A 14,171-nucleotide genomic window follows, 5' to 3' on the forward strand; every position below is an offset into this window, starting at 1 on the left:
ACACACACACGCACACACACGACACTTCAAACCTGACAAATAGAGACACATCTGACCTTCTGTCTTCCATTTTTTTTAGCAGGATCCAGACAGACTGTTGCAGGACGTCGACATCAATCGTCTCCGAGCTGTTGTTTTCAGAGATGTGGTGAGTGCGCGCGCACACACACGCACACACACACATGTGTTTTTATATTATTTGTGTGGTTGTAACTGCAAGACAAATACCATCGTGTTTTGTCTTCGGTAGGATGACAGTAAACAAGCTCAGTTCCTGGCGCTGGCGGTTGTCTACTTCATCTCGGTCCTCATGGTGTCCAAGTACCGAGACATTCTGGAACCCCAGCGGGAGATTGGCAGGTCCACCAGCCTATCAGGGAGAAGCATCCGCCACGAGATCAACTCCCCGACCAGCACAGGTGATTAACATGTTTTTTTCTTTTCCTCTGCTGCAGTATTCCCAGCATTAATAGGGTAATCTCGGGTAGCTGGTGACTCATTACAGTCGCAGTGGTGGAGCTAACCGCGGGCTTCTGTGGGACAACTAAACCTTTGTGAAGAATATTACACAGCAAAACACCGGAAAGAGAGAATTGGAATGACTTGCCAGGGAAATTAAAGCTCAAAGAAAACAGAAAATTTGATTATGAAAATAGACAATTTGTTCATTAAATTAGTGATTATCCCGTTGTAAACTAATTTTGCTCTCCATTGTCTTCCTTGTTCATCTAGAGCACCCGTCCACGGCCTTCTCTGACAAACAGACCCCCACCCCCGTGGACGACTCTCCCAGGGCCGGCCTCCCCCACACAGACTCTGGCATCGGCGACGAGGGCCATGTGGCTGGTTCCCTGAACGGCTCGGAGATGGGTCTCGGGCTCGGCCTGGGCCTGGTCGGGAGAGAGACAGACAGAGACCGAGACAGAGACATGGGAGGAGGGGGAGGAGGAGGAGGCGGGGGAGGGAGCACAGATCTGTTGTGTAGCCTGTCTGATGTCAGGAGGTCGCAGGAGAGCCTTCTGGATTCTCCTCACAACCCCAGCTCCGCCTCCAGCCAAGCCCCGCCCTCGTCCATCTCCAGCATTAGTCAAACAAACAAAGGCATCAATGTCAAGGTGGGTCCGTCCATATACACGTGTACATATATATATATATATATATATATATATATATATATATATATATATATATATATATATATATATATATATATATATATATATATATATATACATATATACACATACATATACATATACATATATATTTATGTATGTATATATATATATATATATATACATATAGTTATAGCTATGCATATATGTATGTGTATATATATATATATATATATAGATATACACACACACACATTATATACTTTATATATAGGTTGCAGCTAATGTGCATCATCTGACTTTTAGGTCAAACATTATCTGATTTAAATCAGAGATTACTTCTCAAAGAAACAGATTTCAGTTTAGTGATCAAACTTCTGCGACATGAGAAATATTAAAGCCTGCATTAAAAACAAATTGAAGAATTTTAGAAGGTCATAAAGGAGCTACTAAACATGGGCTGCTGCTTCTGCTGCTGCTGTTGCTCTCTCTCTGAAACACAGGAGATCCTGAAGAGCTTGGTGGCTGCTCCACTCGATGGTGGGGACCTGGGCCAGGAGTCGGGGCCAACACCCTATCACCCAGACCCGGCTCTGAAGACGCACCCCATGCTGCCCATGCAGTTCCACTCCTTTGACAGGTCGGGTCCCAGCTACTGTCGCACCCTACAAGAAACATGCAGAGATGTCTGTAACAGTAACAAGAAACCACTGTAATGCACAGATGAGTGAGACAAGTGTCTCCTGTCCTTTATTCTTTTTTTATAGGAGTGTTGTGGTTCCCGTCAAAAAGCCGCCACCGGGCAGCCTGTCCGTCAACACGGTGGGCACGCCCACCACCAGCGGAGCGGCCAATGCGGGCAGCACGCCGAACATATTTGCCGCCGCGACGGCAACTCCCAAGAGCATGATCAACACGACAGGTGGGAAGAACACCAGTTGTGCTAATTCTGTATTTTTGCATCTACAAATCTATGTACCTTTTTTATTTTTCATTTTTTATTTATACACACAGTACAAATTTAAGGAAATGAAAAGCTACAAACAGAAAAACTATGAATATACTGTTTGTTTATTTATTATTTTGGCGAACAAGTTCCAAAATGAAAAGCACTCCAGGTAACGTGTTTCTAAGCAGCGGAGATTTGTAACCAAGGCCTTGGTCAGCCTGTCAGACATTTTGCACTGCATCATACTGTACATGCATAATGGACAGAGACAAGGATTTCTTTCCTGGACTGGATTCTGGTGTATTGATTGCTAAAGCTATTTTAGGACACAAACGGCTGCATGTCCAGTGAAATACTCTGCTATTCCCACTCTCTCTTGATTCATCTTGCTGTGACGCTCGCCCCGTTTCTCCCACGTCGCTCATTTGTCACTTCTTGGTTCCCGTCTCAGGTGCGACAGACTCCGCCTCCTCGTCCTCGTCCTCCTCCTCGTCGTTTGTCAACGGCGCGACGAGTAAGAATCTGCCGGCGGTGCAGACGGTGGCGCCCATGCCGGAGGACACGATGGAGAATATGAGGTCCTAAACGGCTTCAGTCACTTACTCTCCTCACACTCTTTCTTTTTCCCCCCCTCTCCTTATGGCTTTTCTTTTTTTTGACACAGATTTGTCTTGTTTTTCTTGGGTGCCTGTCCCCTTTTTCCATCATATATCCTTATTTCATTTTGCACTTTTGGTCATCGTCCTCCCACAGATGTCTCATTAGCAGTCCACGCTCACGGACATTAAGGTTATGTGGGTTTTATCTGCAATTTGCAAACATCTTGCAATAACTGATATTAGTACTCGATATTATCACCTAAGATTATAAGGAGTGATGTAGTGAGACTCAACTCGCTAATTAGAGAGGATGACACAATTAAGAGACACAGAAATAGCAATAACACTCATCCAGCAATATAAAAAGATATCAACTAATATTAATCTGACAGAGTGTTTACGTCCACATTCACGTAAAAGCTGCTCCCACATCTTCTCATCCGTCACACGGCCCCTTTTGTTTTAATGTCACATTTCATAGAACACTGTAAAAAAGAAAGAGATTGAATTCAGTGAAGTGATTCCATAAACCCATTAGTCAAAGATAGTGACCGTCTCATGTTTTTTTTGTATGTTTCCATACTGTTTGAAGGTGTTCAATAACGTAAAGTAAAGAGATAATATCTGACGTTGGCAGTTTGTACTGTAGACTCTCTGTCCATGTTAGACAGTATGTTATGATGTGTGCAGTTACGTGTGCTCTGAAGCAGGTGCGGCGCGTGTGCACGTGTTTCTTAATCAGTGTGCATGTCTGTATATGTGTTTGTGTGTGTGTGTGTGTGTGTGTGTGTGTGGTTTGTATTGCAGTGCCTATTGTGAGGTGGCGCAGTGTGCGCTGCGCAGCGGTCAGACGCCCCCTGAGCTCAAGTCTTTTAGCTCTCTGGCAGGCTTCCAGGCAACCCCCCGAGATGCAGGACAGTGTTTTAGGCAAGGAGATACTCGTCCTGCCCCCGTCCCCCTCACCCCTCTGCCCCACCTCCACCACACACACACACACACACACACACCCTCTGCACGCCCAAGATTCTACTAAAACTAAATGTACCCACAATGCCATGCAAGAAGGGACAGAGCCCCCACCACCACCACCACCACCACCTCCACAGCCCTTAACATCACCTTTGTTTGAGTCCATTTACAACACTCAACTCTGTCACTTCTGGCATGGCTGTCCCCCCTCACACTAACACCCCCCCCCACGTCCACCCCTGTTTGCAAATAACTTGTGACATCTGTTTGCTTAAATGTGACTTTAAAATGAAATTTGTACACACGAGCACGTCACGGCTCCATATTGAAGTCATTTCTTAACTGGAAAAAGCAAGAATTTTCACTCTACACGTGATCTTGTGTACACATAAATACATTAATATAAAGATGTTTAGTATTCACACAGCACGTCACCATACAATACTCTATATTAAAAACAGCTTGTTATTCAGGTTTAAGCATTTCCAATTCCAACTCACGAGATGAGCAATAAGTCTTTAAACTGATACTAACGCAGGCATCATTGTGCTTCCATTCCAAACCACGACACACTCTTTGATTCTCTTTCGTTTTGTGTTTTTCGTGACCATGGTCTCAGCATGCCCTCCTCCCCTCGCACCCCTGTCTCCTTCTCGCACGACTTTGTTTCCTCACTCACTCACTCGCTCGCTCGCCTGCCGTAAAAACCCCCTGAGTTTCCCCCTCCCTCACACGCTCTTCTACCCTCATCTCCATGTTCGCCGTTTAACCTTCACTCCGCGGCCGTTTGCATCTTAAACCTCTCGCTTGTATCTCACACCACAGCATCACCACCAAGCTGGAGCGCGCCCTGGAGAAGGTGGCCCCCCTGCTGCGGGAGATATTTGTGGACTTTGCGCCCTTCTTGTCCAGGACACTGCTGGGTAGCCATGGGCAGGAACTGCTCATAGAAGGTACAGGTGCTGTACACGGCTCCTTTTTCTCTAACTGGCGTCTTCTCTGTGGAGTCTCCCCCCCCATTAAGTGTCCCTCACCGCAGTGTTTGGGTGTGAGTGGGTGAAAGCTGGTGTGCAATAAAGATGTGACTGAGTGACTGAGTGTCTTGCTGCTTCACGCATTCATTGAGCAGGTATGATGTCACGTGATGTTTTTTTATAAGCTAGCGAGGGCCAATGTTGACATGATTTGTAGATCAGATTATTATTATGAATTCTGCCGGTGGTTTAGATTGTGACGCATTCCTCCCTCTGCTCACCCGCTTCTTGGTGTCTTGGTTTTGTGATCCACCGTCTCCATGTTGATCTCTCTCTCTCCTTCTCTCCTCCTCTACCTTTCCTCAACTGTTTGTTCCTGTCTTTTCTGTGGCATGCTTATTTATTAGAATAAACCTGACACTACAGTATATTTCTGTGGGTAAAAATAGTGTGTGTGTGTGTGTGTCCGGTGCATTAGGGGCATTATTGACTTCTCATTTTTTTTAATAGATCGATTTAAGTTGAGTCGTTTGATGACGTCGTCACATCGACACAGCGATGGAACACAGCTGTACAACGATGAGCGACTTTTATTCAAGTTCTCTGTAACCTGAGCGGTCAATACGCCGCGTTCCAAATGATTATGCAAATCATATTTTATATTTATACTTTTCCTAAATAGTCGATGCAAAGGTTTCACTGACAGTCTGCATCATTTTCAAGTCATCAACTGATATATGGGGGTAGGAGATATTCTGACATCCTGCAAAGAAATCCTCCTATGTTAAAATGGAACTCGACCTGTTAAGATGTTTTTGATTTCAGTAAATTTGACCTCCTAATGCTGCCAATTCAACAAATGACCATTTTCAGTTCAGTGCTTCCTCCCTCCCCGATCCGCTTGTCCAAAAACCCTCCACCCCGGGTACAAACCCCCTCCGTACTCGACCTGCTGCCACGCTCGGACCACGGCCCGCCTGGTCTCCGCGCGCCAACCGGTTATCCAGTCAGAGAGATTGTGGAGAGAGAAAAACACTTTCTGTTAATGCCCTAGTGTGCGTGTGTGTGCGTGTGTGTTGAAAAGCACAGGACCCTCCTTGACTGTGCTGTGTGTCTTTCCTTCCTCTGCAGGTCTGGTGTGCATGAAGTCGAGCACGTCCGTGGTGGAGCTCGTGATGTTGCTCTGTTCTCAGGTCGGTTCCTCCTTTCATTCTCTCTGATCCAAATGTCCACGTTCAATATAAAAGTTTTAGTCTTCCTTGCCTCGTCCCCGCGGTAATTGACGGGAAAGTTGACTGCATTTGAGGAAGCGGTTGACTTATGGCTCCGTCCTCCTGTGGCGGGGTCAACTACGCAGTGAGGACACTGCAGATGGAATATAATCTCACTGCATCATCACACCCACAGTTTGCCTCATCAACATGAAGGCCACAAAAACAGCTTTTCATGTCACTCGCGTGCCCACGGCATTTTCCTCCCCGTCCTCGTACACTTTAAAGCATCTTTAAAGGATTTACTCGGATCTTGAACTTGGATTCGAAGCCTGAATGAGCCTTAAAAGAGCAGCAATAGTAGAGAAGCACTTACCACTATAAAGCTTTCCCCTGATGCCAAAGGTGACCAGTGAAGTTTTCTCTGTTTGCATTCAAGAGTCCAGTTTTCTCTGTTGTCTTTGCTGTCTTCTCTCCCTTTCTTCTCTCCTCCACCATCATCGTCCATATCCATCAGACATCTGTGCTTTTCTGGATCATTTCAACACTCTCCCCTCTGCTTTGATCATCTACCTCCCCCTCTGTACTCTGCAGTTTCCTGTCCTTTCACCACTCCCTTTCCCGTCCCACCACTCTCCTGGCTGGCTGCTCGTCAGCATGTATAGTATTACCCCTCCAGTCTTTGTCTGACATTAGAGGCTTCGGGGAGTGAACCCTAGCCCAGATATTGATCCTGCGGATGGGTCGGATGTAACGCGAGCCGCTCCCATGTGTCCTGCGCGGCCCTAAGAGCCAGCGGAGCTAATGGAGCTCTTATAGTTTGTAGGCTTTCAGCAACTCTCTGATTTCCACTCGCGTGTGCATAACCTTGGACAAATGCACTCTTATTGACACGTAGGGAGCTCCTAATCTGTCTTTACCCTTATTAAGGTTTATGCTGTTATATGTTATATGCTGCAATATTTCCCTTTATGATTGAATGAAGCTGTTGTTTTTTTTGTTTTTAACTCCGTTCATATGCACATAAATAAGCTGATTAACCAGAAGCTTACTTCTTTCAACCTGGATTGGATAACTGGGGCGATAAATGCAATGAAACAATGAGAGATTTTATTGGTCAATATGAATCGACATTGCTTTGGTATTTTTTTATCAGTATCATCTTCTTCTCCTTATCATCATCTCTGTTACACCAACTGTCCTCATGTCCTCCTTCACAACATCCATGACCCCTCTTTGTGGTCTTCCGCTTCTCCTCCAGCTCCATGTCCAACATCCTTTGTCCAAACCGTCTCTTCCTTTCTGTCTCCCAAACCGTATGCACACATGTGTCTCTGTATTAATTCCGTTGTGTCCTCTGCACGTAGGAGTGGCAAAACTCCATTCAGAAGAACGCCGGCCTGGCCTTCATCGAGCTCATCAACGAGGGAAGGTAAATCCATCACGATTTACGACGGCCATTATTGACCCCTGCGCAAATTCCTCCCGCGATGCGCACGCTAACGCAAACAACGTTCTCAGTGCTTAACAACTAATGACAGAGGCCTAATGAGAACCTCGCAGGGATAAGTGCACGTTGCCATGTGTGTTCAGTTGGAAGTCAAAACCATTAGAGTGCAATTAAGTTTACGGCTGATTTGTGCTGCTCTATTTTCAGTGCCTGTAATCTTGTTTTTGTTTTGTTGTTTTTTTTGGAATCCAAAGTGTTTACTGAAGCGTTGGCAACAAAACATTCTTCAAACACAAAGAGTGGATATTATTTACAGCCTCTGCAGCAAATGATCGATTGATAGGATTAGCAAAAGGTTTGCAATACATCGGTGATTTCACACACTCTTCTTCCTTTCCCGTCACCAGGCTCCTGTGCCACGCCATGAAGGATCATATTGTGCGCGTCGCTAACGAAGCGGAGTTCATCCTGAACAGACAGAGGGCGGAGGACGTTCACAAGCACGCTGAGTTTGAGGTAAAGCCTCACTGCTCGTCTCCGAGCAATAGAAATGTATACCATGTGATTTTCACTCGGATATTATTAGAGGAAAAAGCAGATTTACAGCTCAACGTATGAAACACAAGAAATCGTCAGCCAGTTTGTTTGTTCTGTGAAGAAAATGAATTATTTCAATCCTTTTTTTTGCACCTTTATGTCCATAAAGAGTGTGAATCTGAAAGTAATAGAGTCTAATACCCTGATCATTACATCACCATAATATTATATAGTTATAAACAATATAATATTTTATTATAAAGCATAACAAAACATCTTAATATGATTTTTTTTGCCTGTGATTTGACTGATTGTCTCCTACAAATACACAATAATGATTTTCATCAGCTGCAATGACGAGGCTCTTTTTTACACTTTGGGGAAAAGCAAATTTAAAAAAGCTAAAAGATTGAAACACAAGAAATCATCAGCCAATTTGTTCGTTCTGTAAATTTAAATTTTATCTTTTTTTTGCGGGTTTACATTCATGAAGACTGTGAATCTGAATCCAATACTCTGATCACTATATTATAATAATATAATATGATTATAAACCAATATAAAATGTTATTATTAAACATAAGCAAGCGTCTTAATATGATTTTTTTCTTTTTCTTTTCATGTCTGTACAATTTCTCCCCATTTTCTTTCTTTTTTCATTAGTTATTATAAAGTGAACACTTGTTTTTTTTAAGGATTCAAAGCGATAAATGAAAGTGGTTTAATATTTTGTCCACGAAATGTAAATAAACATGCGTCACGTCCTATTATCAAATCGTCAAATCATCCCAGAACCCGAGAGTCATTTGTCCATGAAGACGTACACATGTATTAAGCAAGTTTTCTCAAGCATGAACAATATAAAATCCAAATAATCTTTCAATATTTCTTTCAAAGAGGTAAAAACAGTAATGAAATGCATGATGTTGTCTTCATTTTATGGATGAAATAGGTTTTATGGCTCCAGATTATGTCTATTTGGGTGGAGAAAATGAATCTTTTAATACTAAAGGTTGCAGATCCCTACACTAGAACTTAGTCAGTAGGTTTTACAAGTGAAAAACAAAGTAATACTTTAACATGATTCCCTATTTAAAAGCTTTATCAATTATATCAAAAACTCTATTTATGCTGTTAACTCTCGACCCATCAACTCTCCTCCAGTCCAACTGTGCCCAGTACGCCGCGGACCGCAGGGAAGAGGAGAAAATGTGCGATCACCTCATCAGCGCCGCCAAGCACAGGGATCATGTGACGGCGAACCAGCTGAAACAGAAGATCCTCAACATCCTGACCAATAAGCACGGCGCCTGGGGGACGATGTCGCAGAGGTGAGAGGGAGCAGCCGCGTGTCAGATTATGCCAGATTACCATTTATACACAGGATGCCGTTTGACAGGAGGCATTACTCTGGCCGAGCGTGTTTCAGTGCGTGTGTGTGTGGCGATTATTATTATTATGCAGCAGCAGCTGTCCGTCATGTATGGTCAACGTCACCGTGTCATATCACGACTGCATGTTCTTATTTATTTGTGTAATCTGAGAGACCTCTAGTTTAGAGTCACCAGTTTACCTAATCATTGACATATTGCATGTTTTTGGACTGTGGGAGAAAACCCCCCCACACACACACACACACGGGGAGAACATGCAAACTCCATGCACAATATTCCTAATATTGTACACCAGGTGTGGTTATAAACTTAAAGTTGGCTGAAGATTTGCATTTTCTCTCATAGTTACTACCATAAATTAAAATTACCTTCCATTCCCCGTTTAACTTCAACTTTTTCCTTTCTTTCTTTTTATGCCCGCAGCCAATTACATGACTTCTGGCGTCTAGACTACTGGGAGGACGACCTGAGGAGGAGACGGAGATTTGTGCGAAACGCCTTCGGATCCACTCACGCAGACGTGGCGCTCAAGGCCCTGGAGGATTACGGTGCCTCATGTTTACCAACGCAAACATCATGCGTCGTGCTCGCTCTGTCTCAGAAGGGTTTTGGTTTTTTGTTTTTTTTGTCTGCTCATATATGTTCTTCATATCCACAGGTACCGAGGAGGAAGAGGAGGGCGTGAAGTCGAAAAAGACTTTCCGCAGCCAGTCGGTCGTCGCCCAGAACCCAGAGGCGGAGCTGATGCTGGAGGGAGACGACGACGCCGTCAGCCTGCTTCAGGAGAAGGAGATCGATAACCTTGCAGGTGATTGACACACACACACACACACGCACACACACGCACACGCCTGACAGACGTGATACTACAGCACCATTTAAAAACTGTCTATGACTCTTGTTTGTAGTTCGTTTCCGTCGAAGACTTTTTACCTCCAAAGGCAAGTTTTGGCGCCTGCAAGTTTTCCAACAGCTTCTTTTAACCTTGCAGCTGAAGTCCTAATTATTTACTGACAAAAATCAGTCTAAACAACTTAATTTAATCCAGAGAGGGGAACTAGATGAACCAAATAAATAATCAACCATAACTAACATGTGCCTTTTAATTGTCTGTATGTGATGATTGCTCCCTGCTAATTCGAGACGGTGAATAAGTCACTTTTCCCACCTGTGACGACCTATAATATTCCCTCTCCTCCCTCCCCAGGACCCGTGGTTTTAAGCACTCCCGCTCAGCTGGTCGCTCCAGTCGTGGTGGCTCGAGGCACTCTGTCCATCACGACCACCGAGATCTACTTCGAGGTGGATGAAGAGGACTCTGCGTTCAGGAAGATGGACGCTAAAGTGCGGGCAGATCGTCTTTATTCACGTTGTTTCGTCTCAGAAATAGATTTAGATCCCGGTGTCTGTGAAATATGACAGACGGTGTTATTCTTTTGTCCCGTTCTCGTCGTCAGGTGCTCGCCTACTCGGAGGGTCTGCACGGCAAGTGGATGTTCAGCGAGATCCGAGCGGTGTTTTCCAGACGTTACCTGCTGCAGAACACGGGCCTCGAGGTCTTCATGGCCAACAGGAGTAAGTCACTGCGCGTTTATGATTGCTTACTTACATTTTTAACACTCACTCATTGATTGCTCATCTCATGTATGCACACACTGCTACAGGCTATTGATTTTTTTTTTTCCCGCCAACACTTTGATAAGATCGTCAAACCCAGCAGTTAACCGTGTAGTTTTTAAGCCCAGGTGAGTGTTATTGATCCACGAGGCCAAGATAATAATAATAATAATACACTCAGAATTCCACTGTGATATGAGATTATAATTTATTTATTATGTTTGTGAATGTATTGTTTATTTTAACTGATTTGAAGGTGTATTTTAATGTGTTTTCAACGCATTTGTAACTATTTTGATCATCGATTAATTGTTTTAAGTGTTTTTTTCAATAATTAAAACAAGCTTTCTCATTTTTCAGCTACTTAAATGTGACTATTTTCTATTTTTCTTTGCTCCATTTGACAAAGAAATCAGTAAAACTGAATAATTTTGGATAGTGGACAATATAAGACATTGAAGAATATCATCAGATCAACATTTTTCAAAATTTTCTGACATATTACGGACGAGAAAAGCCCTAGATGGTTCGTCGAACTTTTTATCAATGTGCAATAAAATCAATGCACCGGTCCTGACTAAAACATGCCGAGTTGAAACATTGTGAAACATTCGAGATGTCATTATCAGAAAGAGTGAAATTCAAATCAAATACTGTGGATTGTGAATAGAAATAGAAATAAATGTCCAAATTATGATCATAATTAGATGTGAATGATGGTAAAAGCACCAAGTATAATATTGGAGGAATAAAGATTTGGGTTTTTTTAATAGATACAATTATTTGCACTGCCATTCCTTGTAATAGAAGTTTAAAAAAAATAAAAAACTTCATTCATGTGCAAGCCGTTGAAATGAGAGCCCAGTAAAATGTTAAGGTGAGAATAAGTTTTGTTGACATGTTCACTGTCATGTTGCCTCTTCCTCTCTGCAGCATCTGTGATGTTTAACTTCCCCGACCAAGCCACGGTCAAGAGAGTGGTTTACAGTCTGCCGCGGGTCGGGGTGGGAACAAGTTACGGCCTCCCACAGGCCAGGTCGGTGCAGCTTGTTCACGTCCGCACTTGTGTTTTCATACATTTTGTGCAAAAAAATGGAAAGGAATTCAGTGTCGTCGTTATGTTTCTTTACAGGCGGATTTCCTTGGCCACGCCTCGTCAGCTCTTCAAGTCGTCCAACATGACGCAGCGCTGGCAGAGGAGAGAGATCTCCAACTTTGAGTACCTCATGTTCCTCAACACCATTGCAGGTGAATCTCAGTCATTCATGACGTAGTCAAACATTTTCTCCAGGACCAGGAACACGTCCTCGTTTCCCTCTCTGCTTTCTGTGTGATATATTTATTCTTTTTCTTCCTTTTTTTTTTTGCTTCACTAAAAACATTGCTGCTCTGACAGCTCCTGTTGTGCTGCGCTGTTTAAAAATAACTGCAAAGGGCAGAAATTGCAAACTCACTCCATGTGTGTTTTCTCTCCTCGTGGACTCGATGCGTGATACACAACGTTACGTCCATATGTGACAAGAGTTTTGAATTAAAAGGTTAACCGTTTATATCTTTTTACTGTCTTGTTTTGTGTCATTCTAATACTTCTAGTCTGGTGTGGAAGTTTTAATCTGGGATTTATGTGGTGCGTACATCACAGCAGAGTTTGGGTGAACATATTATTTTGTATATTAATCTGGTGACGTAAAACTTGAAGTTGTTTTTCAGTGCGCTCTCATTTCAAGTCAATAATATTGTGTATTCATCCCTCAGATGCAACTTCTGCACCAAATTAAAAGGAGATTAAATGTCACTTTATAGTGTTTTCCTTGTGTCTGTGCAGGGAGGACCTACAACGATCTGAACCAGTATCCCATCTTCCCTTGGGTCTTGACCAACTACGATTCCGAGGAGCTCGATCTCACTCTACCTGGCAACTTCAGAGACCTCTCAAAGGTTTGGATGCTGTGGCACTTTTCTCTCCCCCCCTCCCCCTCCCTCCCCCCCCCAGAGTATTTGTATTTGTGCTTTAAAAACTGTACTTTTCCTTCTTGGTGTGGTGTCCTCTAGCCGATCGGTGCACTGAATCCCAAGCGGGCGGCGTTTTACGCGGAACACTACGAGACGTGGGACGACGACAGCACGCCGTCTCACCACTACACCACCCTGTACTCCACCGCTCATTCGACGCTGATGTGGATGCTCAGAATAGTAAGAGTCGTTCACTTAAACCGGCCGCAGCATTGTTTGAGTGCAGGCTGGACACACAGTGTTGTCCACTCTTGTGCCCGCAGGAGCCTTTCACCACGTTCTTCCTCAACGCCAACGACAACAAGTTCGACCATCCGGAGAGAGCCTTCGCCGGCATCGGCCGCTCCTGGAGGAACTGCCAGAGGGACACGGCTGACGTCAAGGTAATCCTGAGACGCCGGAAGAACCACATACTGAAGTAACATCGAATGTTTTAATTTTTTTTAATGCAGCCAGGCTATATTTATTATATTTGTATTTGTTATTTATTCATTGTTTTATTGCCATAACCTGGCTCTTACAGCTGTTTTCATACAGAAGTTTACTTTTACAAAAGTGCTTTTTAAGTTGAAAAGAATGGTTATTCCATAAGATGTGTGCACCTAAAGTTAGTCTTGAAAAATTTATGTATCTGTTAACCTGTTCCATTACATGACTGAAAAGCTGGTTGTATTTCTATGTTAGAATTTCATATTAAAGGTCCCATGACATACTGGCCTTGGAAAAGATAGAAAATAAATCTCTCAGGTCAAACTCCATGAATAACCGGAATCGGTGCATCCCTAGTTTTTACTGAACGTACATTTGCTGTGTCCATCAGGAGCTGATCCCAGAGTTCTACTATCTCCCCGAGATGTTTGTCAACAGTAACGAGTATGAGCTCGGGGTACGTGAAGACAGCGTCCCCGTGTGTGACGTCGAACTTCCCGCCTGGGCTAAGAAACCTGAGGATTTTGTCCGCATTAACCGGATGGTGAGAGACAGTCGTGCGCGTCTTTCCTGCAATATGAAACAAAGTCTTTTCACATAGAACATATTATTATATTGTTTGTGTGTCTCAGGCTTTGGAGAGCGAGTTCGTGTCGTGCCAGCTTCACCAGTGGATCGACCTAATATTCGGCTACAAGCAGCGAGGGCCCGAGGCCGTCCGAGCTCTCAACGTCTTCAACTTCTTGTCCTACGAGGGAGCGGTCGTCCTGGACAACTTAGATGCTGCACAGCGGGAGGTCGGTTTCCGACACATCGCTCTTGTTTGTTAAGATTATTACTCGTAATTTAAATGACTTCAATTTAGGGATGATTGCATATAGAACATACATGCACACTCCTCTGTCACTGTAACC

At 43.7% G+C, this 14,171-nt stretch overlaps 1 protein-coding gene across 14 annotated transcripts in view; it reads left to right on the plus strand.

Annotated features, from left to right (window-relative positions):
* Positions 1 to 14,171, plus strand: part of nbeaa (neurobeachin a) — an 87,881-nt gene that overhangs the window by 67,902 nt on the left and 5,808 nt on the right. For 4 of the 14 annotated variants that reach the window (XM_044041209.1, XM_044041214.1, XM_044041215.1 and 1 more), the window contains 23 exons: positions 80 to 148; positions 251 to 419; positions 733 to 1,115; positions 1,619 to 1,755; positions 1,883 to 2,037; positions 2,516 to 2,642; positions 3,471 to 3,590; positions 4,458 to 4,591; positions 5,738 to 5,799; positions 7,185 to 7,249; positions 7,675 to 7,783; positions 8,969 to 9,135; positions 9,622 to 9,746; positions 9,857 to 10,006; positions 10,406 to 10,542; positions 10,656 to 10,773; positions 11,749 to 11,851; positions 11,948 to 12,063; positions 12,641 to 12,753; positions 12,868 to 13,008; positions 13,092 to 13,211; positions 13,649 to 13,801; positions 13,890 to 14,054. In XM_044041209.1, coding sequence (XP_043897144.1) covers positions 80 to 148; positions 251 to 419; positions 733 to 1,115; positions 1,619 to 1,755; positions 1,883 to 2,037; positions 2,516 to 2,642; positions 3,471 to 3,590; positions 4,458 to 4,591; positions 5,738 to 5,799; positions 7,185 to 7,249; positions 7,675 to 7,783; positions 8,969 to 9,135; positions 9,622 to 9,746; positions 9,857 to 10,006; positions 10,406 to 10,542; positions 10,656 to 10,773; positions 11,749 to 11,851; positions 11,948 to 12,063; positions 12,641 to 12,753; positions 12,868 to 13,008; positions 13,092 to 13,211; positions 13,649 to 13,801; positions 13,890 to 14,054 — 3,138 coding nt within the window. The remainder of the gene's footprint in view (positions 1 to 79; positions 149 to 250; positions 420 to 732; positions 1,116 to 1,618; positions 1,756 to 1,882; positions 2,038 to 2,515; positions 2,643 to 3,470; positions 3,591 to 4,457; positions 4,592 to 5,737; positions 5,800 to 7,184; positions 7,250 to 7,674; positions 7,784 to 8,968; positions 9,136 to 9,621; positions 9,747 to 9,856; positions 10,007 to 10,405; positions 10,543 to 10,655; positions 10,774 to 11,748; positions 11,852 to 11,947; positions 12,064 to 12,640; positions 12,754 to 12,867; positions 13,009 to 13,091; positions 13,212 to 13,648; positions 13,802 to 13,889; positions 14,055 to 14,171) is intronic. The other 10 variants (XM_044041216.1, XM_044041218.1, XM_044041222.1 and 7 more) reach the window with 5 other exon arrangements.

The sequence above is a fragment of the Solea senegalensis genome, linkage group LG13 (genome assembly GCF_019176455.1).
Source record: "Solea senegalensis isolate Sse05_10M linkage group LG13, IFAPA_SoseM_1, whole genome shotgun sequence".
NCBI classification, from domain to species: Eukaryota; Metazoa; Chordata; class Actinopteri; order Pleuronectiformes; family Soleidae; genus Solea; species Solea senegalensis.